The 25,578-nt window shown below is 37.4% G+C and overlaps 1 protein-coding gene, 2 long non-coding RNA genes and 1 other non-coding gene across 4 annotated transcripts; 2 read left to right on the top strand and 2 right to left on the bottom strand.

Moving 5' to 3' along the window:
* The first annotated feature begins 5,721 nt into the window (after positions 1 to 5,721).
* LOC112745490 (small nucleolar RNA R71) lies at positions 5,722 to 5,829 on the top strand. Its single transcript, XR_003173416.1, has one exon. It is a non-coding gene; the product is annotated as a small nucleolar RNA R71 (small nucleolar RNA).
* Positions 5,830 to 12,807: 6,978 nt separating this feature from the next.
* LOC140178890 (uncharacterized) lies at positions 12,808 to 13,579 on the top strand. The gene is made up of 2 exons (XR_011871875.1): positions 12,808 to 12,857; positions 13,004 to 13,579. It is a non-coding gene; the product is annotated as an uncharacterized lncRNA (long non-coding RNA).
* A 605-nt stretch (positions 13,580 to 14,184) lies between these two features.
* Positions 14,185 to 16,361, bottom strand: LOC112743163 (uncharacterized). The gene is made up of 3 exons (XM_025792377.1): positions 16,171 to 16,361; positions 15,817 to 16,077; positions 14,185 to 15,673 (listed from the first exon to the last, which is right to left on the bottom strand). Exons 1-3 carry the CDS (start codon positions 16,359 to 16,361, stop codon positions 14,185 to 14,187), a joined length of 1,941 nt encoding a protein of 646 aa, XP_025648162.1.
* A 681-nt stretch (positions 16,362 to 17,042) lies between these two features.
* Positions 17,043 to 18,105, bottom strand: LOC140178891 (uncharacterized). The gene is made up of 3 exons (XR_011871876.1): positions 17,965 to 18,105; positions 17,554 to 17,668; positions 17,043 to 17,290 (listed from the first exon to the last, which is right to left on the bottom strand). It is a non-coding gene; the product is annotated as an uncharacterized lncRNA (long non-coding RNA).
* Positions 18,106 to 25,578: the final 7,473 nt, after the last annotated feature.

Raw genomic sequence — 25,578 nt, forward strand, 5'->3', positions numbered from 1 at the left:
AGGCGAATACGTTTCCCAGATCGCCTATGAGATCCTCAGGTCGGCTAGTCTTCACTAAGATATCATCTACATATACTTCTACCGTTTTGCCTATGAGGTCGCTGAATATCTTATTCATCAACCTTTGGTAGGTGGCCTAGTGCACGAAATTGTGATGTCCAGGCTCAAACTATTCCTGGCACGTGAGCAACTTGGTACGCGTAATCGTGATTACACATTCATAATATGTCACAACTTCGATACAACTAACCAGCAAGTGCACTGGGTCGTCCAAGTAATACCTTACGTGAGTAAGGGTCGAATCCCACGGAGATTGTTGGTATGAATCAAGCTATGGTCACCTTGTAAATCTCAGTCAGGCAGATATAAAGTGATAATGGTGTTTTCGAATATTATATAATAAAATAGGGATAGAGATACTTATGTAAATCATTGGTAGGAATTTCAGATAAGCGAATGGAGATGCTTTTCGTTCCTCTGAACCTCTGCTTTCCTGCTATCTTCATCCAATCAGTCTCACTCCTTTCCATGGCTGGCTTTATGTGATACATCACCACTGTCAATGGCTACTTTCGGTCATCTCTCGGGAAAATGATCCAATGCCCTGTCACGGCACGGCTAATCGTCTGGAGACATCACCCTTGTCAATGGCTTCATCTTATCCTCTCAGTGAATAATATGCTCACGCACCCTGTCATGGCACGGCTATTCATCTGTCGGTTCTCGATCATGCTGGAATAGGATTCACCCTCCTTTTGCGTCTGTCACTAACGCCCTGCAATCGCGAGTTAGGAGCTCGTCACAGTCATTCAATCATTGAATCCTACTCGGAATACCACAGACAAGGTTTAGACTTTCCGGATTCTCTTGAATGCCGCCATCCTTCTAGCTTACGCCACGAAGATTCCGGTTAAGAGATCTAAGAGATATTCATTCTAGCTTAATTCATGTAGAACGGAAGTGTTTGTCAGGCACGTGTTCATAGGGGAGATGGTGATGAGCGTCACACATAATCATCACCTTCATCACGTTCTTGGGTGCGAATGGATATCTTAGAAGCGAAATAAGATGAATTGAATAGAAAACAGTAGTACTTGCATTAATCTTTGAGGAACAGCAGAGCTCCACACCTTAATCTATGGAGTGTAGAAACTCTACCGTATGAAAATACATAAGTGAAGGTCCAGGCATGGCCGAGATGGCCAGCCCCCTATTGTGATCTAAGATAGCATACAACTGATCAAAGATGCCTAATACAATAGTAAAAGGTCCTATTTATAATAAACTAGCTACTAGGGTTTACATGAGTAAGTAATTGATGTATAAATCCACTTCCTGGGCCCACTTGGTGTGTGTTTGGGCTGAGCCTGAGTGTTGCATGTGTAGAGGTCCTTCTTGGAGTTGAACGCCAGCTTTTGTGCCAGTTTGGGCGTTCAACTCTGGTTTTGGCTCCTTTTCTGGCGCTGGACGCCAGATTTGGGTAGAAAACTGGCGTTGAACGCCAGTTTACATCGTCTATTCTTGGCCAAAGTATAGACTATTATATATTGCTGGAAAGCCCTGGATGTCTACTTTCCAACGCAATTGAAAGCGCGCCATTTTGAGTTCTGTAGCTCTAGAAAATCCACTTTGAGTGCAGGGAGGTCAGAATCCAACAGCATCAGCAGTCCTTCTTCAACCTCTGAATCTGATTTCTGCTCAAGTCCCTCAATTTCAGCCAGAAAATACCTGAAATCACAGAAAAACACACTAAATCACAGTAAAGTCCAGAAATGTGAATTTATCATAAAAACTAATGAAAACATCCCTAAAAGTAACTAGATCCTACTAAAATCATACTAAAAACAATGCCAAAAAGCGTATAAATTATCCGCTCATCACAACACCAAACTTAAATTGTTGCTTGTCCCCAAGCAACTGAAAATCAAATAGGATAAAAAGAAGAGAATATACTATAAATTCCAAACTATCAATGAAACATAGCTTCAATCATATGAGCGGGACTTATAGCTTTTTGCCTCTTGAATAGTTTTGGCATCTCACTTTATCCATTGAGGTTCAGAATGATTGGCATCTATAGGAACTCAGAGTTCAGATAGTGTTATTGATTTTCCTAGTTCAGTATGATGATTCTTGAACACAGCTTCTTTATGAGTCTTGGCCGTGGCCCTAAGCACTTTGTTTTCCAGTATTACCACCGGATACATAAATGCCACAGACACATAATTGGGTGAACCTTTTCAGATTGTGACTCAGCTTTGCTAAAGTCCCCAATTAGAGGTGTCCAGGGTTCTTAAGCACACTCTTTTTTTGCTTTGGACCTTGACTTTAACCGCTCAGTCTCAAGTTTTCACTTGACACCTACACGCCACAAGCACATGGTTAGGGACAGCTTGGTTTAGCCGCTTAGACCAGGATTTTATTTCTTTAGGCCCTCCTATCCACTAATGCTCAAAGCCTTGGGATCCTTTTTATTTGCCCTTGCCTTTTGGTTTTAAGGGTTATTGGCTTTTTCTGCTTGCTTTCTCTTTTTCTTTCTATATTTTTTTTTTCGCCTAATTTTTTTTTCTGCAAGCTTTGTTCTTTGCTGCTTTTTCTTGCTTCAAGAATCATTTTTATGATTTTTCAGATTATCAAATAACATGTCTCCTAGTCATCATTCTTTCAAGAGCCAACATATTTAACATTCTTAAACAACAACTTCAAAAGACATATGCACTGTTCAAGCATTCATTCAGAAAACAAGAAGCATTGTCACCACATCAATATAATTAAGCTAAGTTCAAGGATAAATTCGAAACTCATGTACTTCTTGTTCTTTTGAATTAAAACATTTTTCATTTAAGAGAGGTGATGGATTCATAGGACATTCATAACTTTAAGACATAGTTACTACTACTAATGATCATGTAATGAAGACACAAACATAGATAAGCACCTAACATAGAAAACGAAAAACAGAAGAAATAAGAGCAAGGAATGAATCCACCTTAGTGATGGTGGCGTTTCCTTCTTGAGGAACCAATGATGTCCTTGAGCTCTTCTATGTCTCTTCCTTGTCTTTGTTGCTCCTCCCTCATTGCTTTTTGATCTTCTCTTATTTTATGAAGCATGATGGAGTGCTCTTGATGTTCCACCCTTAGTTGCTTCCAATAATTGTGTGGAAGAAAATGTATCCCCTGAGGTATCTCAGGGATCTCTTGATTTGCAGTCAAATGTTCTACCACTGAGCTATAGACCCTTTGATGGAAGCTTTTGTCTTCCCTTTCCTCTTTCTAGAGGTTTCTCTAGCCTTAGGTGCCATCAATGGTTATGGAAAAAACAAAAAAGCTATGCTTTTACCACACCAAACTTAGAATGTTGCTCGCCCTCGAGCAAAAGAAGAAAGAATAGAAGAAGAAGAAGAAGATATGGAGGAGATGGATGGGTGTGTGTATTCGGCCATATGGCTGGGATTGGGTGGGAGAGAGATGTTGAATTTTGAAGGTAGTGGGTGTATGGATGTGAGTGGTGAATGGAAAACAGAAGGGATGATCATGAATGGAAAGAGAGATGATGAGGTAGGTGGGGATCCTGTGGGGTCCACAGATCCTGAGGTGTCAAGGCATTTACATCCCTGCACCAAATTAGGCATGTAGAATGCCTTTGCACACAACGCTGGGCGTTCAACGCCAGGTTGGTTCCCATTTTGGGCGTTCAACGCCCATTTGCTGCCATTTCTGGCGTTGAACGCCAGAACCATGCTTGTTCTGGGTATTTAGCGCCAGGATGCTGCCCATTCTGGGCGTTCAGCGCCAGAACCATGCTCTGTTCTGGCGTTTGAACGCCAGACAGATGCTCCTCCAGGGTGTGATTTTTCTTCTGCTATTTTTGATTCCGTTTTTGATTTTTTTGTTTGTTTTGTGACTCCACATGATCATGAACCTATAAAGACATATAACTAAGAAAAATATAGTTAGATAAATAAAAATTGGGTTGCCTCCCAACAAGCGCTTCTTTAATGTCAATAGCTTGACAGTGGGCTCTCATGGAGCCTCACAGATGTTCAGAGCATTGTTGAGACTCTCCAACACCAAACTTAGGGTTTGGATATGGGAGTTCAACACCAAACTTAGAGTTTGGTTGTGGCCTCCCAACACCAAACTTAGAGTTTGACTGTGGGGGCTTGGGTTGACTCTGCTTTGAGAGAAGCTTTTCATGCTTCCTCTCCATGGTTGCAGAGAGAGATCCTTGAGTTTTAAACACAAGGGACTCCTCATTCATTTGGAGGACTAATTCTCCTCTGTCAACATCAATCACAGCTCTTGCTGTGGCCAGGAAAGGTCTTCCTAGGATAATGGATTCATCCTCTTCCTTTCCAGTATCCAGGACTATGAAATCAGCAGGGATGTAAAGGCCATCAACCTTTACTAACACGTCCTCTACTTGTCCATAAGCCTGTTTTCTTGAATTGTCTGCCATCTCTAATGAGATTTTAGCAGCTTGCACCCCATAGATTCCCAGTTTCTCTATTACAGAGAGGGGCATGAGGTTTATTCCTGAACCAAGGTCACACAGAGCCTTAAAGATCATGGTGCCTATGGTACAGGGTATTATGAACTTTCCAGGATCCTGTCTCTTCTGAGGCAATGTCAGTTGATCCAGATCACTTAGTTCATTGATGAACAAGGGAGGTTCAACTTCCCAAGTATCAATGCCAAATAATTTGGCATTCAGCTTCATGATTGCACCAGGAAACTTGGCAGTTTGCTCTTCAGTAACATCTTCATTCTCTTCAGAAGAGGAATACTTATCAGAGCTCATGAAGGGCATAAGGAGGTTCAATGGAATCTCTATGGTCTCTAGATGAGCCTCAGAGTCCTTTGGTTCCTCAGAGGGAAGCTCCTTATTGATCACTGGACGTCCCAGGAGGTCTTCCTCCTTGGGATTCACGTCCTCCTCTCCCTCATTGGGTTCGGCCATTTTGCTTATGTTAATGGCCTTGCACTCTCCTTTTGGATTCTCTTCTGTATTGCTTGGGAGAGTACTGGGAGGGATTTCAGTGATCCTTTTACTCAGCTGGCCCACTTGTGCTTCCAAATTTCTAATGGAAGACTGTGTTTCATTCATGAAGCTCACAGTGGCTTTAGATAGATCAGAGACTAGATTTGCTAAATTAGAAGCATTTTGTTCAGAGTTCTCTGTCTGTTGCTGAGTGGATGATGGAAAAGGTTTATTATTGTTAAACCTGTTTCTTCCACCATTATTAAAGCCTTGTTGAGGCTTTTGATCCTTCCATGAGAAATTTGGATGATTTCTCCATGATGAGTTATAGGTGTTTCCATAAGGTTCACCTAAGTAATTCACCTCTGCTATTGCAGGGTTCTCAGGATCATAAGCTTCTTCTTCATAAGAAGCCTCTTGAGTACTGTTGGATGCAGCTTGCATTCCATGCAGACTCTGAGAGATCATATTGACTTGCTGAGTCAATATTTTATTCTGAGCCAATATGGCATTCAGAGTATCAACTTCAAGAACTCCCTTCTTTATAGGCGTCCCATTGTTCACAGGATTCCTTTCAGAAGTGTACATGAACTGGTTATTAGCAACCATGTCAATGAGTTCTTGAGCTTCTGCAGGCATTTTCTTTAGGTGAATGGATCCACCTGCAGAAGTGTCCAGTGACATCTTTGATAGCTCAGATAAACCATCATAGAATATATCCAGGATGGTCCATTCTGAAAGCATGTCAGAAGGACACTTTTTGGTCAACTGTTTGTATCTTTCCCAAGCTTCATAGAGGGATTCACCTTCTTTCTGTCTGAAGGTTTGAACATCAGCTCTAAGCTTGCTCAGCTTTTGAGGAGGAAAGTACTTGGCTAAGAAAGCCGTGACCAGCTTATCCCAAGAGTTCAGGCTATCTTTAGGTTGAGAGTCCAACCATAATCTAGCTCTGTCTCTTACAGCAAAAGGGAAAAGCATGAGCCTGTAGACTTCAGGATCTACTCCATTAGTCTTAACAGTATCACATATCTGCAAGAATTCAGTTAAGAACTGAAAAGGATATTCAGATGGAAGTCCATGAAACTTGCAGTTCTGCTGCATCAGAGAAACTAATTGAGGTTTCAGCTCAAAGTTGTTTGCTCCAATGGCAGGAATGGAGATGCTTCTTCCATGTAAATTGGAATTAGGTGCAGTAAAGTCACCAAGCATCTTCCTTACATTATTATTATTTTCGGCTGCCATCTCCTCTTCCTGTTCAAAAATTTCTGAAAGGTTATCTCTGGATTGTTGTATTTTAGCTTCTCTTAATTTTTTCTTCAGAGTCCTTTCAGGTTCTGGATCTGCTTCCACAAGAATGTTCTTATCCTTGCTCCTGCTCATATGACAAAGAAGAAGGCACAGAAAAGTAATAATAATAATGGAGATCCTTTATACCACAGTATAGGGATCCCTGTGTAAGTAGAAGAAAAGAGGGGGAGAGAGAGAATTTTCGAAAAATATTTTTGAAAAAGAGTTTATGATTTTTGAAAATAGTTTTTGAAAAATGTTAGTAATTTTCAAAAATTAAGATTTAAAAAATTAAAAATTAAAATAATTAATAAATTAAAAAGAAATTTTGAAAAAGGGGGAAGATATTTTCGAAAATGAGAGAGAGAGAGTTAGTTAGGTAGTTTTGAAAAAGTTAAGAAACAAACAAAAAGTTAGTTAGTTGGTTGAAACAAATTTTGAAAACCAATTTTGAAAAGATAAGAAGTTAGGAAGTTAGAGAAGATATTTTGAAATCAAATTTTTAAAAAAAGATAAGAAGATTTTTTTGAAAAGATATGATAGAAATTAGTTTTTTGAAAAGGATTTGATTTTTAAAATCTCAATTAATGACTTGATTCACAAGAAATCACAAGATATGATTCTAGAACTTAAAGTTTGAATCTTTCTTAACAAGCAAGTAACAAACTTCAAATTTTTGAATCAAAACATTAATTGATTATGTTATTTTCGAAAATTTGATCTAAAAATAAGAAAAAGATTTTCGAAAAATATTTTTGGAATTTTCGAAAATAACTAAGAATTTTGAAAAAGATTTTGAAAAAGATAAGATTTTCAAATTGAAAATTTGATTTGACTCATGAGAAACAATTTGATTTTAAAAATTTTTGAAAAAGTCAATCCAAATTTTCGAATTTGATGAGAGAAAAAGGGAAAGATATTTTTTTTATTTTTGAATTTTTATGTTGCAAGAGAAAAACACTAAAAAGATGCAATGCATGAAATTTTTAGATCAAAACATGTGATGCATGCAAGAATGCTATGAATGTCAAGATGAACACCAAGAACACTATGAATGTCAAGATGAACATCAAGAACATATTTTTGAAAAATGTTTTATGCAAAGAAAACATGTAAGACACCAAACTTTGAAATCTTTCATGTTTAGACTCTAAGAAACGAAAAATGCACATGTAAAACAAGAAAAGACACAAAACATGAAAACATCAAGATCAAACAAGAAGACTTACCAAGAACAACTTGAAGATCATGAAGAACACTATGAATGCATGATATTTTCGAAAAATGCAAGATGCATATGCAATTAACACCAAACTTATAACATGACTCAAGACTCAAACAAGAAACACAAAAAATATTTTTGATTTTTATGATTTTCTAATTTTTTTGGATTTTTTCGAAAATTATATGAAAAAGAAAAAATAAGGATTCCAAAATTTTTAACATGAATTCCAGGAATCTTGCATTCTTAGTCTAAAGCTTCAGTCCAGGAATTAGACATGGCTCACTAGCCAGCCAAGCGTTCAATGAAAGCTCCGGTCCAAAACACTAGACATGGCCAATGGCCAGCCAAGCTTCAGCATGTAATTCAGATATGACATGCCTGACATACTCATTCCCAAAGGAATAGATATGGCTTTACAGCCAGCCAGGCTTCAACATGCTTCATGAAACACTAGAATTCATTCTTAAAAATTTTGAATAAAAATTTTTGAAAACATTTTTTATTTATTTTCGAAAACAGATGAGAAAATTTTGAAATATTTTTGAAAAATTTTTGAAAATAAAATAAAAAGAAAATTACCTAATCTGAGCAACAAGATGAACCGTCAGTTGTCCAAACTCGAACAATCCCCGGCAACGGCGCCCAAAACTTGGTGCACGAAATTGTGATGTCCAGGCTCAAACTATTCCTGGCACGTGAGCAACTTGGTACGTGTAATCGTGATTACACATTCATAATATGTCACAACTTCGATACAACTAACCAGCAAGTGCACTGGGTCGTCCAAGTAATACCTTACGTGAGTAAGGGTCGAATCCCACGGAGATTGTTGGTATGAATCAAGCTATGGTCACCTTGTAAATCTCAGTCAGGCAGATATAAAGTGATAATGGTGTTTTCGAATATTATATAATAAAATATGGATAGAGATACTTATGTAAATCATTGGTAGGAATTTCAGATAAGCGAATGGAGATGCTTTTCGTTCCTCTGAACCTCTGCTTTCCTGCTATCTTCATCCAATCAGTCTCACTCCTTTCCATGGCTGGCTTTATGTGATACATCACCACTGTCAATGGCTACTTTCGGTCATCTCTCGGGAAAATGATCCAATGCCCTGTCACGGCACGGCTAATCGTCTGGAGGCATCACCCTTGTCAATGGCTTCATCTTATCCTCTCAGTGAATAATATGCTCACGCACCCTGTCACGGCACGGCTATTCATCTGTCGGTTCTCGATCATGCTGGAATAGGATTCACCCTCCTTTTGCGTCTGTCACTAACGCCCTGCAATCGCGAGTTAGGAGCTCGTCACAGTCATTCAATCATTGAATCCTACTCGGAATACCACAGACAAGGTTTAGACTTTCCGGATTCTCTTGAATGCCGCCATCATTCTAGCTTACGCCACGAAGATTCCGGTTAAGAGATCTAAGAGATATTCATTCTAGCTTAATTCATGTAGAACGGAAGTGTTTGTCAGGCACGTGTTCATAGGGGAGATGGTGATGAGCGTCACACATAATCATCACCTTCATCACGTTCTTGGGTGCGAATGGATATCTTAGAAGCGAAATAAGATGAATTGAATAGAAAACAGTAGTACTTGCATTAATCTTTGAGGAACAGCAGAGCTCCACACCTTAATCTATGGAGTGTAGAAACTCTACCGTATGAAAATACATAAGTGAAGGTCCAGGCATGGCCGAGATGGCCAGCCCCCTATTGTGATCTAAGATAGCATACAACTGATCAAAGATGCTTAATACAATAGTAAAAGGTCCTATTTATAATAAACTAGCTACTAGGGTTTACATGAGTAAGTAATTGATGTATAAATCCACTTCCTGGGCCCACTTGGTGTGTGTTTGGGCTGAGCCTGAGTGTTGCACGTGTAGAGGTTCTTCTTGGAGTTGAACGCCAGCTTTTGTGCCAGTTTGGGCGTTCAACTCTGGTTTTGGCTCCTTTTCTGGCGCTGGACGCCAGATTTGGGTAGAAAACTGGCGTTGAACGCCAGTTTACATCGTCTATTCTTAGCCAAAGTATAAACTATTATATATTGTTGGAAAGCCCTGGATGTCTACTTTCCAACGCAATTGGAAGCGTGCCATTTCGAGTTCTGTAGCTCCAGAAAATCCACTTTGAGTGTAGGGAGGTCAGAATCCAACAGCATCAGCAGTCCTTCTTCAACCTCTGAATCTGATTTCTGCTCAAGTCCCTCAATTTCAGCCAGAAAATACCTGAAATCACAGAAAAACACACTAACTCATAGTAAAGTCCAGAAATGTGAATTTATCATAAAAACTAATGAAAACATCCCTAAAAGTAACTAGATCCTACTAAAATCATACTAAAAACAATGCCAAAAAGCGTATAAATTATCCGCTCATCATGGCCCCTGAATTCTTCAACCCGAACGGCAATACCTTGTAGCAGTATGTTCCCCCTGGCGTTATGAACACCGTCTTCTCCTCGTCTGGCCGGTGCATCGGTATCTGATTGTAGCCAGAATAAGCATCCATGAAGTTCAGATACTGATATCCCGCCGCCGCGTCGACGAGCGCATCTATGTTGGGGAGGGGGTAGGAGTCTTTGGGACATGCTTTGTTAAGATCGGAGTAATCCATGCACATCCTCCATTTGCCGTTGTGCTTTCTAACCAGAACTACATTCGACAGCCAAGTCGAGTAGTCGAGTTCTCGGATAAATCCTGCTTTGAGAAGGCTGGCCGTCTGCCTGGCCACCTCCTCTGCCCTTTCTTGTGACATTTTCCTTCTCCTCTGAGCGACCGCCTTGGCCCCGCGTTGATGGCCAAGCAATGCGACATGAGCTGGGGGTCTATCCCCGGCATGTCGGCTGGCGTCCAGGCAAATAGGTTGGCGTTAGCCCTAATCATTTTTATTAGAGGTTCCTTCAGGTTGTGTGGGAGATTTCTGTTCATGAAGGTGAACTTTTTCTCTGTGTCGCCAACCCTGAACCTTTCTAAGTTCCCTTCTGGCTCGGGTCTGGGCTTGTCATCGACTCTAGCGTCCAGGTCGGCGAGGAACACTCCCGATGCTTCTTTGGATTTCTTCCTTAAGGAGAGACTGGCATTGTCACAAGCGACTGCCGTTTCTAAGTCTCCCTTTATGGATCCCACAGATCCGTCATCAGTGATGAACTTCATTACCAACATCTTTGTACTGATCACTGCCTCGAGATCGTTGATAGTCTTTCTTCCTAGGATGACGTTGTAGGCCGTGAACTAGGCCAAGAAAGCGCGGCTAATGTCCGAAAACCTGGCAACAGAGCCTTGTGGGAGGCTGTTAAACCACTGTATTGCAGGCCCAGCTAGAGTGACTGGGAAAGCGCGACACCTCACTTCGTCGCCTACTCCCTCCAAGTTCATTCTGGCCTCGAAGGCCGTAAGATGCTCCTATGGGTCCTGGGTTCCGTCGTACCTCATGTCCGTCGGCTTATCAAAGTGCTTTGGTAGCCGGACCTCGAGGATGGAATGATGAAATGGGGTTGCGCCCATTATCACGGGTCGTCGCGTTCTCTTTGGCCTTTCTCCGCCGTCTTCCCGGTCCCGCTCTGTGGTGCGTCTCCCTTCAGGCCGGGTGTATATCACGGGGTCACGACGTCTTCTTGGGAGGTCCCTCGGATGGTAAGGTGGGGTTTTCGCCTAGTTCAGGGTTGCGGGAGTGGAACTGGAGCAGCCGACTTCTCGAGTTCTTTGTGTGGAGAGGGGGTGTCACCTGAAAAGATACTCCGACGCCCAAGTCAGTGTGGTGTACAGGTGGTCAAGGAGAAAAGTTGTGTGTACGTTCCTGGGGGGAGGGGTAGGACCCTCCCCATATATACTGTGTCAGAGGTGGGCCCTGCACGGGCAGACCCACCTTCTGCGAAGCTTCCCCTTGATAGATGTTGCTAGGTGAGCTGGAACCCAGGAGGAAAGGTGCCCGGGTCAAGGATCGGGCGCATGGTGCTCCGCTGGGTGGTCGTCTGGACCCGGTACAGGTGTGCACCGGTCGGGTCGGTTGTGAAGCCAGCCGGGCTGGGCCGCAACAATAAGTTTCTGATTTTTCTTAACTCTTGACTTCAATTTTCTTAGACATATATATAATTAATATAAAAATATTATTTGTATACTAAAATTAGTTATTAATATATTTGTGGTATAAATATATATATGGTTTAATTTATTTTTAAGGAAAAATTAATATAAAGGACCATTAATAAAACTTAATTAATAAAAAGGATTATTAATTTTAAAATTATTAAAAAGGACTAATTTATATATTATTAAAAATAAAAACAAAAAAATAAAAAATGAAAAGACAATAATATCCAATAATCTTTCTTCTCCTTCCCCTTGTTTTCTTTCCCCATCTTCTTCACCCGTTCTCAAACCCACTCCATACCCAACCTAAGGGAAACGTCGGTGGCGCGCGCTTGAGAAGATTTGCCAAAGGTAGAATCGTCGTATCAGAGGCGGAATCGATGCCGTCTTCGTCGCGTCAAAAGAGATTCGTCTTCATCACCATACAGCAAAGTTGTCAGAGGCAAAATTGTCATCTTTGGGCAGAATCGTCTTCTGAAGCTCGTCGCCGGCGGTAAAACTCATTCGTCCCACGTCGACCATCGCTCCTTTGACTCCTCCAGTCGCTCGCAGCAGCAAGCCCCACCTGAAGCTCCCCAAAGCCACACGCTTATTTCAGGTTCAAGTCCCTGCCTTAAGCTTTTGAGCTATATTAGTATCCCTGAAATTAAAAATTGTATAGCTTTTAAGGTGAAAACTGCAATACATGATGAAGTTTGAACATTTTCAATTCATGAATAAGATTTTAGTGTGATCTGGAAATGCCTTAATTCAAACCTGATGATGCTATTAGTCACTGTTTTGTTTTACTGATTATGTGATTTTCAATTTTGTTTCTTTCAAGTTATAAAGGCATATGCATTAAACAAAATCTAAGTTACAGTTTTTTTAATGAATATAGTAGTGCATTATTGATGTTAAGAGCGTTATCTTTGGCCCCAGTAAGAACTCTAATAACACTTGTTGTCTATATTGAAAAATACATTAATGAATGAATGAATCTGAATTTGAAGGGTTTATATTCAAGGTGTGTTTGGTATGAGGCTGAAAATAAAGATGGATCAGTTTTTGTTTCTAAACTTGTGTTCTAAAATTGTTCATGGACTTTAAACACAATGCTTTGGCGTTGCTTATGATTGTAGCATTTCTTTCTATTTGTCTAATTAGAAGAACCTGATTATATGTCATGACTCTTAATTATGTTTACACAAAAAAAAATGCAGGATTTCAAAGATAAAGAGCTTACTTCAACAATTTGGTCTAATAAAAAGGGTCATGTGGTAAGTATCACTACTAGCCTTTAGGTGGCTACAATTTAGTGACCAAAAATAATTTATATTGGTTATAATAATAAAAGTTTATGGTGATTGTTTTGCCAGAGAATTAACCAAAGTTCTTGATTTCACTTTGTACTTTGTTTCTACAGGCTCAGGCAAGACAGCAAGGAGAATACGAGACTCTCCACCGTGACTTAAATATTGGATTTGGTAAATGGGATTTTAGTCTTTTGGATCTTGAAAACCCGTTTCCAAATAATGAAGCTTCTGTCCATCTTCTTTGGCATAGAGAGGAAGATTTGATGGTGTCTGTTATAGTGCAACAATACATCGCCGAAAATCTTCCTTGGATTCAGTATCATGAACTCAAAGGATCTGGTCACTTGTTCCCTTATCTTGATGGTATGAGTGATACTATCATTAAGTCACTTTTAGGTGCAAAGTAGGCTTCTATGTTATGGTTAGTGATTGTTCTGTTCCGGCTTCGAGATTCGGCTTCTCCGTATCTGAAAATTCAAAGAGTTGATTAGAGTAAAATGTATTATCTACATTGAAACATCATTGAGTACACATGGCTGTAGGGAGAATCAGGTTACTTTCAAACATGAATTCTATCTCTTACTTGAAAACAGATTGAAAGAGAAGTTGAAATATTTCTCTACAGCCTCATTGAGTCTATGAACCTGAATTGATTTGAAATATGAATTTCTTTTTGATGAGTGTGATGATCATTGTCCATGATTATTAGTAACTAGCAACTATCAAGGCTATCAATGAAGCATAAGGAATAATGGTATGAAAATATTAGAGTGGTCTAATTTTACTGGAAGACTGGTATGGAAGCACAATTATTCATTGGATCTTTGACTTGTAATGAAAATATCAATTGAAAATTTTATAGAAAGTGCTTCTTTTTCTAAGATTGTTTTGTTTAACTATGAGCAGAGTTACACAATTTTAGTGTAAAATTGCAGAGTTTGTGCAGAAAATTACAGAACATTAGTGCAAAATCATAGAAAAAATTAAATTGCAGATTTTTATTTACTAAGTGCAGCAACTTTAATGCAGAATTGCACAATAGAACTAAAGCCAAACCTGTTGCATAATTCAAGTGCATATTTGCAGAAACGCTATTAAATCAACGTAAAACTACAAAATTCAAGTGTAAGATTACACAAATTTAATTAAAAATCAAAGTAAAACTATAAAGTTTAAGTGCATATACAATTAAGAAACTTAGCAGAATCACCTAATATGCATAACTTAAGAAAAACCAATATTGCAATTCTAAATGTGACAATCTATAAAGTTAGAACTACCTAAAAAAAATTCATATTTTTTTTGGATTAGGATTTCTACATTTAGAACGATTATGACCACTCTGATCACATCGGCTACATTTGTAAACATGCACATCTTGAAATTGTGACTCTCGGCGCTTCTTGCATGGTCTTCCCGGAGGACGAGTTGTTGTAGGTGGCATAAGAAAAATATTATTCTCCCAGTCTATTAGGGTCAGGTTGTTGACATCAGGCATGTCATGAGTTTCAATTGGGATCATACTGCTCGCATAAATCTTTTCTTGTGAACTTTTCAGATAACGCTCCTCTACATAGATGTAGATGTTGCCATGTAATAATTTAATTGCAGCACAAGCATGTGGACATGGAATTCCAGTCATTTGCCATTCAAGACATGTACATTCTTTGCGTAGTAGATTCACACATACATCAACATTTGACCCTCTAACCATAACATTATGATTTCCATATCTCACTGCTTTAAGAAACTCACTTCTAGCTACATGCTCCATCAATATTTTATCAATCTTTGGCCCAACTTCATTCTTCCATTTAGTCATCTCTAACTTTGCAGTATATAACAGATTTGCAAGTTTGTCTCTATGCTCTGTTATTAAAGCACAAATACAATGAGTCCTCTCTTTTCTTATCCATGAATTAAATGATTCAGCTACATTGGTAGTTATGAGGTCCCATCGTCGATGAGGGAATTGAGACTTTTCCCATTTGTTAATATCTCCTTTAGTCTCTAACCAATTTGCAAGTTCTGGTGAAAATGCACGAAGTTGTTCCACAGCTTCTGTAAATTCTGTGCCAAAACGGGTATAACAAACTGCGTCTAGTAGTTTTTTTGCATCTTCTTTTACTTCACCGCGTATTTCCCTCTGTAACTTTTTAGTTTCTGCACAAAAATTTTCTTTCACATGTCGATAAAAATAAGCATGTCTATCCCTGTCATATACTTGCTCCACAGCTGCAATAATTGATGGATGCCTATCAGATATTAACGTAACTGGAATTGACCCAGTTAGTTCTTTCAAATTAGATAGGAACCAAAGCCAATTCTCATTATTTCCAGCACTAACAATTGCATACGCAATCGGAAATAAATCATTATTTGCATCGCATGTAGAGGCAGCTAGAAGAGTTCCCTTGTATGGACCACTTAAGTGGCAACCATCAATAAATAATATAGGCCTTGCTCCACGAAGAAAACCTGTCACACAACACCCATATGCAACAAAAAGCTTTTCAAATTGATAACTAGGAGAGCATGTCCATTTTGCAACTGTTTGTGGATCAGTTTTCACTAAACGATTACATATCCAAGGAATTCGCATATATGAATCTTTAGGTACGCCATTAATTTCAGCTAATGCTTTCTCCTTTGCAGCCCAAGCTTGGTGATATGTTAGTGAAAATCCGTATTCCTTGAAAATATCATTTCGTATGTCATTAGGCAACTTGTCAGGAGTTAATCTCAACTTGTCGACAATAATTGAAGACACCAAATTAGATCTGAAAGAGTGAGTACTCTCCAATACATCTTGAGTTGAGTGCTTATGATTCTTGATAAAATGTCTCACCACGAGGAACGAAGTATTTTTTCCATAGCATAAGCCGACAATTTCCACGGACAACCTTCAACCTTGCAGACACACATTATTTTACCCGGACTGTTCTTTAAGAACTTGTATGTAAACTTATGAGCAATACCATATTCAAACAATGCTTTCCTCAGCTTACTTGCATTTTGAAAAATCTGTCCTTCTTCCTTTATAAGATCATTCCACTTAGCAGAGCCATTAATAATCTGAGGTGTAGGGACAAGTTGGGTTGTACATAGAATTGGTGTCAATGAATTTTGACCATCAATATTAGTAACGACGTTGACTTCTTGAGTTGAATTACTTGATAGTGTACTAATCATAAAAAAAATAAATTAATTTCATAACAATTCACTAATCACTAATATAAGAAAATTTATAAAAAGATAACCCAGTTGGAATACATACCTGTCATGAACGTTGTCGTCATTGTCCTCATGAGGTACAATATCATGGTTAGTCTTTTCTACCTCCATGATATATACATGAGCTGTATCATCATTGAATGTGATCAATTGGTTAACACTATCAATATCAATGAGATCTATGAGTTGAGATTGGTTAAACTTGACTGTGTAGGTAATGCGTTTATTCTGCATTTTTTCCTTGGTTCGAAGCCATATCTTATGCATTAAATTTGAATGCGTGCATCCTTCTTCAATTAGCTCTCCTATGATTTTTTCTCAATGATAAATAATTTTCTGGTTTGGTACAACTTCAATATTACCTCCAATGTGAAAATAACAAAAAATTTGTCGACGAACAGTAGATTCCATGTCTATGCAAAAATATAAAAATAATAACACTACAAAAATAATCACTTTTAGCGGCCATTTATTTTGCTTTTAGCGGCAATAAAAATAGCCGCTAATACATTTACCGACAATTTGACATTAGCCGTCTTATGCTTCCTCGCTAAAAGGTTTTAGTAGCCATTATAACATTTGCCGGTAAAAACTGTTTTAATGGCCACAAAAAGTATATAACTTTTAGCGGCCATTTTCTTGGCAATTTATATGGCCACTAAAAGTAATTCTAAGATTGCAACATTGTTCACTTTTAGTTGTTATTACTATTGCCGCTAAAATCCATGTTACCGGCAATTTATATGGCCGCTAAAAAAATTCTAAAATTATAATATTATTCACTTTTAGCTGCCATTACTATTGCCGCTAAAATCTTAAAGACTTTTTTTTAATTATACTCACTTTATTAGAACTAACAACCTATAATTTTTTCTATAATAATAATAATAATAATAATGATAATTTGCATTTGAATTTCAATCAAGAAAATTTAAAACAAGCTTTCTATTAAAATGCTCTTTTTAACAAACTAGAATATTAAAAGCAGTATTTGTCAATACATAATAGAGATTTCTTTGTCATTTCATTGACTTTTAATACATTTTGCAAAAAATAAAAAAAAAAAAGCCAAAATATACTCAATTCTTCTAGGCTAATGGTGCAACAAAGCCACCAACTGAGTCCCACAACAGTTACAGTGATGCCAATTCCTATAACACTATCTGCATATATAACAGATTGAAATTTCAGTTCAGTTAATATTCCAATACTTATTTTAAAATTCATAAAACTATAAACACCATCCAAATATAAATTAAATTTCAAAGAGACTAAATTCATAAAACTATAAACACCATCCAAATATAATCATTAGAAAATAAAAACTTATTTAATTTTTATTTATAGTATTAAAGATCATTATCACTAAATATGAACATTATTAAAAGAGACTAAATTAGCTTGCTTGGTGAGACAACCAACTAACCTTGTTCAGGGACCGCACACCACTTGTGTTTTCTTTTTTGCTTCGGAAATGGCAGCTAACTAACTTTGTAGGTTGTGGCCGTCAACTTGCTTGACCGACCTGGTCCATCAACTAGCTATAAAACAAATATGGGCACCATATAACAAACACCTAAATATTAAATTTTATAGCAAATTTTAAATATTTATGATTTTATACTTTTCAATTAAATATCAACTAATTTCTGAATTGAACAATTCTACAAAGAAAAAACGAGAAAAAAAAGTATCAAATCTTTCCCCAAAAAATATGAGGTATGGTGTGATCTTTGAAACAGTCTCAATGAAATTCAAGCTAAAAATGAAAAAAATAAAACAAAATTATATGTAATAGCAAAAAAGGAAAAAGAGAAAGAAAGAAAGAAAAAATTACGTGATCGAGTCTTTATCTGAATCGAAATAATTTACTTTCTTCCCTATCAACAGCAACCAAATTCAAGAAATCATTAGAAGCTGCAAATTCTCACATAATAGTGACATAAATATAACAGTAATGGATATGATGATTATTAACTACAATTTACAACCTTATATATTAATTAAACTAATCAGTACCTAAGGTTTAAAAAGAATCAGAGAAAAAAAGAAGTGAAGTGATAAATATGGCATAAAGCAATGAACACAATTCATAGTCAACAAGCATTATTAGACCCAAAAAAAAGGAGGGGGGACCATAGATTTGTTAGCAAGTGATAATCTATTCTATGCATAGAATAAGTGATCAGTGCATCAGCATTTAGCATATGACAAACTAGTACTAATGAGAATAGATTCTCATTGATTACTTGAAAAGAAGCTCAGTCACAAGGTCAGTCACAAACCTATTCTCAAATTAAAGTGGGTAAAACTTAAATGGTAATTCACTAATTCAACACCCCCTTATTTTGTGAAAAACTCACATATACCCCATACTTCTTCAGTTCTTCTAAGTTCTTTATGCAGTCCAACATGTGAGCATGCCGGCAACACCAAAACCAATGGTGGGGAGGTATGATATGCAAATTGCAAAGAAAAAAAAAAGAAAGAAAAGCTAATACATAAAGTAAAACACATAGATCAGTGCAGAAAGCAGTGCAATTAAGCTAAGCGGCAACAGAAATGAAAATCGATGTGAGGAAACAGGGATAGTAACCTGAAAATTCAACCAAAAATGTGATGAATCATGCAATGAAACAACACATCAAATATATAGCCCGTGATAATACAATCAAATCATGTCATAGATATTCATCCCATAAACTAGTCATGAAGAACTATCCCTTTTACAGAAGGATTACTCAAACACATGCCTTTCATTAACTTAAAAGCAAAAATATAAGCAACTGGATGCAGTACTTTGGCAATAAGCAAGTACTATCGCTTCTGATAATTGGTATCAAACTGAAAAATAAAGAATAGAAGAAAGCCACAGTCATAGTATAGCATGGACAAGCAAAACACCAGTATCGTTCATGTTTATCTAAGCTGTGGCTACCTGAGTAAATCTAGTTGTAATTGTCGCAGAATAATAAATGACACATTTTAAAAGAAAAAATGGCAAGCGACAAATACTCAAATATCAATATGCAAAAAAATACACAGAACGATTCCTAGTCAATGCATAAGAATAAATAAATATAAACTATAAAACAGTGATGTGCGGAAAATGATCCGACACAAAACTCACCGGCAAGTGCACCGGGTCGCATCAAGTAATAATAACTCACGGGAGTGAGGTCGATCCCACAGGGATTGAAGGATTGAGCAATTTTAGTTTAGTGATTGATTTAGTCAAGCGAATCAAGATTTGGTTGAGTGATTTGTGATTTGCAGAATTTAAATTGCATGAAAAATAAAGGGAATGGGTAATTGGCATGAAATTAAAGAGAACAGGAAATAAAGTGCTGAATCTTAAAGAGCAAGAAATTAAATGGCAGAAACTTAGAACGCAAGAAATGTAAATTGCAGAATCTTAAAGTGCAAGAAATGTAAATGGCTTAAATTGTAAAGGAAATTGGGAGTTGGATTTGCAGAAATTAAACAAGGAAAAGTAAAATTCAACAAATAGAAGAGTAAAAGATGGCTTGGATTGAACCGGATCTAAAACGGAAATGTAAATGAACATGAAAAGCGTTAAACAGAGAAAGTAAAATGATAATTCAGATCTCAGAACCCAAGAGACTAGATAACCAAGTCTAGATCTCAGTGCCTTCCTAGATCCAACAAGAGCAATTGCAAAGGAAATGTAAATTGCAGAGAAAGTAGATGAAGAAGCAAGTAACAGAAATGGAAATTCAATTATGCAGTAAAATTAAACAAAGAGATCTCAGGATGAGATTGAAACAGAATTCCTTCAATTCTCCAACCCAAGATCCAAGACAAGAAAAGTAAAGAGTGCTGGGCAAGAATAAGGAAGAAGAGAGATCAATTCTCCTCCCAAATTCTCTTGAATTAAAACAACAATGCTAAATGTAAAGTTGAGCTCTCTACTAAGTGAACTCAATCCAAGCCGAAAAGAAAAAGCTTTCCTAGAAACTTAAATCCTAATCTATTTATACACTTTCTTCAAATGGTCTTCAAGCCTTGAATTGGGCCTTTGCTCTTGATGGAATTGGGTTGATAGAGGCCTTGGTTGATTGCTCTTGGAGTTGGAAAGAGAACCGAAGTGAACCGGGTTGGGAATTATAAAAGCTTGAGTAAAAGTTTGAGTAAAAGTTTGAGGCAAACTTTTACTCAAACTTTTTACATCAGCAACCCCATTCTTGCTGCTACCAACGTTTGAGCTAAAGTTTGGGGTCAAACTTTTGCTCAAACGTTGGCCCCCTTATGCACACTCATGGCGCCAACGTTTGCCAAAAAGTTTGAGGCAAACGTTGGCGCAAACTTTTGCTCTCCAGGGTGTGTTGTTCATGGCGCCAACGTTTGCCAAAAAGTTTGAGGCAAACGTTGGCGCAAACTTTTGCTCTCCAGGGTGTTGATTTGTGATGCCAACGTTTGTCAAAAAGTTTGAGGCAAACTTTTGCTCAAGCTTTTTGTTCCCTGGTGTGTTTTCACTTATCCGAAAGTTTGGGCTAAAGTTTGAGGCAAACTTTTGCTCAAACTTTTTGTTCTCTCTTGCTCCTAGCCATTCCTTCTTGCTTCATCCTTTCTCCAAGCTTTCTTCACCTATCATCAATCAATCAAAACAATCAAAGCTATGCCCCAAATCATGAGATTGTGTTTCTTTCATAATATATGAAAATTATAGCATAAAATCTCATGAAAGTGCATGAATTCATACATGGTTGATTGAATCAAAGGAAACATGGAAATCTACCCAATTGGCTTGCTTATGGCTCAAGAAAGTGCATAAATCAATCGAAAACAAAAGAAAAAGGCTAGTGAAACTAGGCTAAGATGACTTGTCATCACAACACCAAACTTAAAGCTTGCTTGTCCCCAAGCAAGAAATGAATTATGTTCAAAGGTTCTTTTAATTAAGACGGATTGAAGAACAACTTGTAAAGTCCTGTGAGTGAGGTGATTAAGTGACAGTGGAGTGAACTCTAAATTATATGCTCATGCAAGGGCTTCAGTGCTTACTAGTCCCTACATCTTGGGAGTCTTAGGTCTTAGAACTTTCATCCAAATAATATCATGAAGATCTCTTTATATGTAATCACCTTGAAGCAGCTTATAGTTTCTGTGCTTTGGCCTTGACTCTAAGTGTCATGTCTCAAAGCAGCTCTTTAGATAAGCTTTCAATCAATACTCCTAAACCAGTTGGTTTTAAGGTATTAGGTGTTAAAGCACCCCTAAGGATTTACTTGCTCAAGCCTCTTTCTTTGACACAATTCAACCACAAGCATTTACTAGGATAACAACTCTTTGAGTTTTTGTTTCTCTTTTCTTTTCTGCCTAGTAATTGATGCTCAGAACCTTGGGTTATGTTCTTTTTGTTTTTGTATTTTCTTTATTTTCTTTTGTTTTGTTTGCTGCTTCTTGGATCAATAAATGTTTGAGAATCTCCACAACACTTCTTTGAACTCTATGTCCCGCCTATGAGCTCCCATGCAAGTTTTCATAAGCATGCAACCTCAATACATGATTATACAACTAGAACCACCACTTCTCCTAATCTTTTGCTTGCCTCAAAATTATTCAATTCCTCAATCCTTCTTTTCAAAGAACTTTCATGTGATGCATTTTTTTGAAATATTGAGTGCAAACAAGTTTTGGAGAGTATAGTGTTGTGAATAATCAAGTATCTTAATTATTAAATTACAGAGAAACTATACCAAACAGACAGACAGACAGGGAAACGAAATCACTCTCAATCATAGCAGTGTTTGATGTAAAATATTCACTTAACAATACAACCTTTTGGAGTTCGCTTGCTTTACTCCTCATCATCATCATCACTGATCTTCACATTCCTCTTTCATCTCTTTGGTTGATGATGCTTAATCCTTCCAAAAGTTTGTATGATGCTCTACAATGATATTGAAAGTTTCTTGTTCCCCAAGCACTTGAAAAATGGTTAGCATGCATAATTTATTTGTGGGCCTTTGAACTTACTTTGGTGTGGGAACACCAAACTTAGTACCTTGCCAATGGTTCTCATGCATCAGATTAACCATGTGTGAAACTCTTTTTCTTTTTCAAAAGTAATAAAACTGAAAATTTAAGAAACAGCAGAATAGTTAACTAGTTTATCTAAATGCTTGAAGCTAGCATTATACAGAAAGTGAGAATGCGTTTCATGATGAAATTTTGGTGGAACACCAAACTTAGAATCCTTCATTCTCCCTTAGATTGTTTTGGTGTGCAACACCAAACTTAGCTTCTTGCAATATAGATAAAATTAATTAACCTTTTTATTAAAATAGCTATGAAAAGCAAACTACCTCAGGTTGGGTTGCCTCCCAACAAAGCGCTTCTTTATCGTCACTAGCTTGACATCCTCCATTCTTTGATCATGGAGGTTGAAAATCATGTTGCCTTTGATTTTTTCCTCTCACTATGGACTTCCTTCCGGTCTCCTCCATTTTTTTGTGTCCTTCTTCAGAAATTCCAGAGGTGGAGAACTCTCTCCTGGTTCATGTCATACAACAAAAACAGCAAAGATACACAGATCACTCTGTAGCTTGAGTGCAATGGGAGTTAGTAGAGACAAAGTCTCAAACAGTTAGTGTGCAAGTCAAAAATTAAAGAAACAAAAAATAAAAAGTGCTTGATCTAAACTACCACCTCACTTAATCATTGTCAATCTATTCAATCCCAGGCAACGGCTCCAAAAACTTGATGTGCGGAAAACGATCCGACACAAAACTCACCGGCAAGTGCACCGGGTCGCATCAAGTAATAATAACTCACGGGAGTGAGGTCGATCCCACAGGGATTGAAGGATTGAGCAATTTTAGTTTAGTGGTTGATTTAGTCAAGTGAATCAAGATTTGGTTGAGTGATTTGTGATTTGCAGAATTTAAATTGGATGGAAAATAAAGGGAATGGGTAATTGGCATGAAATTAAAGAGAACAGGAAATAAAGTGCTGAATCTTAAAGAGCAAGAAATTAAATGGCAGAAACTTAGAACGCAAAAAATGTAAATTGCAGAATCTTAAAGTGCAAGAAATGTAAATGGCTTAAATTGTAAAGGGAATTGGGAGTTGGATTTGCAGAAATTAAACAAGGAAAAGTAAAATTCAACAAACAGAAGAGTAAAAGATGGCTTGGATTGAACCGGATCTAAAACGGAAATGTAAATGAACATGAAAAGCGTTAAATAGAGAAAGTAAAATGATAATTCAGATCTCAGGACCCAAGAGACTAGATAACCAAGTCTAGATCTCAATGTCTTCCTAGATCCAACAAGAGCAATTGCAAAGGAAATGTAAATTGCAGAGAAAGTAGATGAAGAAGCAAGTAACAGAAATGGAAATTCAATTATGCAGTAAAATTAAACAGAGAGATCTCAGGATGAGATTGAAACAGAATTCCTTCAATTCTCCAACCCAAGATCCAAGACAAGAAAAGTAAAGAGTGCTGGGCAAGAATAAGGAAGAAGAGAGATCAATTCTCCTCCCAAATTCTCTTGAATTAAAACAACAATGCTAAATGTAAAGTTGAGCTCTCTACTAAGTGCACTCAATCCAAACCGAAAAGAAAAAGCTTTCCTAGAAACTTAAATCCTAATCTATTTATACACTTTCTTCAAATGGTCTTCAAGCCTTGAATTGGGCCTTTGCTCTTGATGGAATTGGGTTGATATAGGCCTTGGTTGATTGCTCTTGGAGTTGGAAAGAGAACCGAAGTGAACCGGGTTGGAAATTATAAAAGCTTGAGTAAAAGTTTGAGTAAAAGTTTGAGGCAAACTTTTACTCAAACTTTTTACATCAACAACCCCATTCTTGCTGCTACCAACGTTTGAGCTAAAGTTTGGGGTCAAACTTTTGCTCAAACGTTGGCCCCCTTATGCACACTCATGGCGCCAACGTTTGCCAAAAAGTTTGAGGCAAACGTTGGCGCAAACTTTTGCTCTCCAGGGTGTGTTGTTCATGGCGCCAACGTTTGCCAAAAAGTTTGAGGCAAACGTTGGCGCAAACTTTTGCTCTCCAGGGTGTTGATTTGTGATGCCAACGTTTGCCAAAAAGTTTGAGGCAAACTTTTGCTCAAGCTTTTTGTTCCCTGGTGTGTTTTCACTTATCCGAAAGTTTGAGCTAAAGTTTGAGGCAAACTTTTGCTCAAACTTTTTGTTCTCTCTTGCTCCTAGCCATTCCTTCTTGCTTCATCCTTTCTCCAAGCTTTCCTCACCTATCATCAATCAATCAAAACAATCAAAGCTATGCCCCAAATTATGAGATTGTGTTTCTTTCATAATATATGACAATTATAGCATAAAATCTCATGAAAGTGCATGAATTCATACATGGTTGATTGAATCAAAGGAAACATGGAAATCTACCCAATTGGCTTGCTTGTGGCTCAAGAAAGTGCATAAATCAATCGAAAACAAAAGAAAAAGGCTAGTGAAACTAGGCTAAGATGACTTGTCATCAAACAGCAGCAAGAGAAAGCTTGAAAACAACAAGGGAGCAGTTTCTATTTTTCTAAGGTAGAGACAGAGAAAGGAAAGAAAGGGGGGTATTTCAATAAACAAAAATAATAGTGTTGTAATAGGGAAAAGGACATGACAAGAACAAGTAGTTTACAAAACAAGTGGGTAAATAGCTACAAAATTATAACAAAAAAATGAACCACGCCTTCCAATAAAATAGCAAAATAAAACCCCCAACCATTAGCAGTTTCCAGAAAATGGGACCATGCTCCCACTGCCATCGTAACAGAAAACCAACCCAACATCTTCATAACAATACCTCGGACGAAAGCGAACAACTCTAAACCCAAAATCTAAGGAAACAAAAGCCTAGAACCTAAGATCTTAGTTTACGCGACAACGACAAAAATTAAATTAAAAACAAAGAAGAAAACACAGTTCTTAAGTTCAAGACTAAATTAAAAATATAAACTAAAACCTGAATCTGGCTTTGGAGTTGACCCAGCTTGAATTCCTGGTAACCAAACCAAATTAGAATGACATATTACAGGACAGTCACTTGAACAAAACCCATTTCTAGTTGTTCAGACTTCAGATCCCCTGTTTCTATGAGACAGTCACTTGAACAAAATCCATTTGATCCCAAACGATTGTCTAATTTTAGTTACGCACATGAATTTGAAAAATAATAACAAATCAAAGGCACATAAATCAGGCATCATCCAAATTCCAGATTCCTTTATCATCTCACATCTTAAATTGAAAATAAAAATAAACCAAACGACAGTTCATTTGACTACACATAGCTTCAGTTGCACGAACAAGAATTAACATTAATAGCAGAAAACTAAATTCAAAGCTTAAGAACTGGAACCGCAAGATCTAAATCAGTGAAAATAATGAGTAACGCAAACGCAAAGATCTAACTTGGAAGAGAATGAAATGAAGGAGTTGTAAGAGAGAGCACAGTA

This window comes from Arachis hypogaea, chromosome 14 (genome assembly GCF_003086295.3).
Source record: "Arachis hypogaea cultivar Tifrunner chromosome 14, arahy.Tifrunner.gnm2.J5K5, whole genome shotgun sequence".
NCBI lineage: Eukaryota > Viridiplantae > Streptophyta > Magnoliopsida > Fabales > Fabaceae > Arachis > Arachis hypogaea.

Coding starts and splice junctions, on each gene's coding strand:
- LOC112743163 (XM_025792377.1), bottom strand. CDS start 16,361: ATGCAGAATAAACGCATTACCTACACAGTCAAGTTTAACCAATCTCAA. Junction 16,078..16,170: donor GACGACAACGTTCATGACAG/GTATGTATTCCA, acceptor TTTTATGATTAG/TACACTATCAAGTAATTCAA. Junction 15,674..15,816: donor AACAGTCCGGGTAAAATAAT/GTGTGTCTGCAA, acceptor TCACTCTTTCAG/ATCTAATTTGGTGTCTTCAA.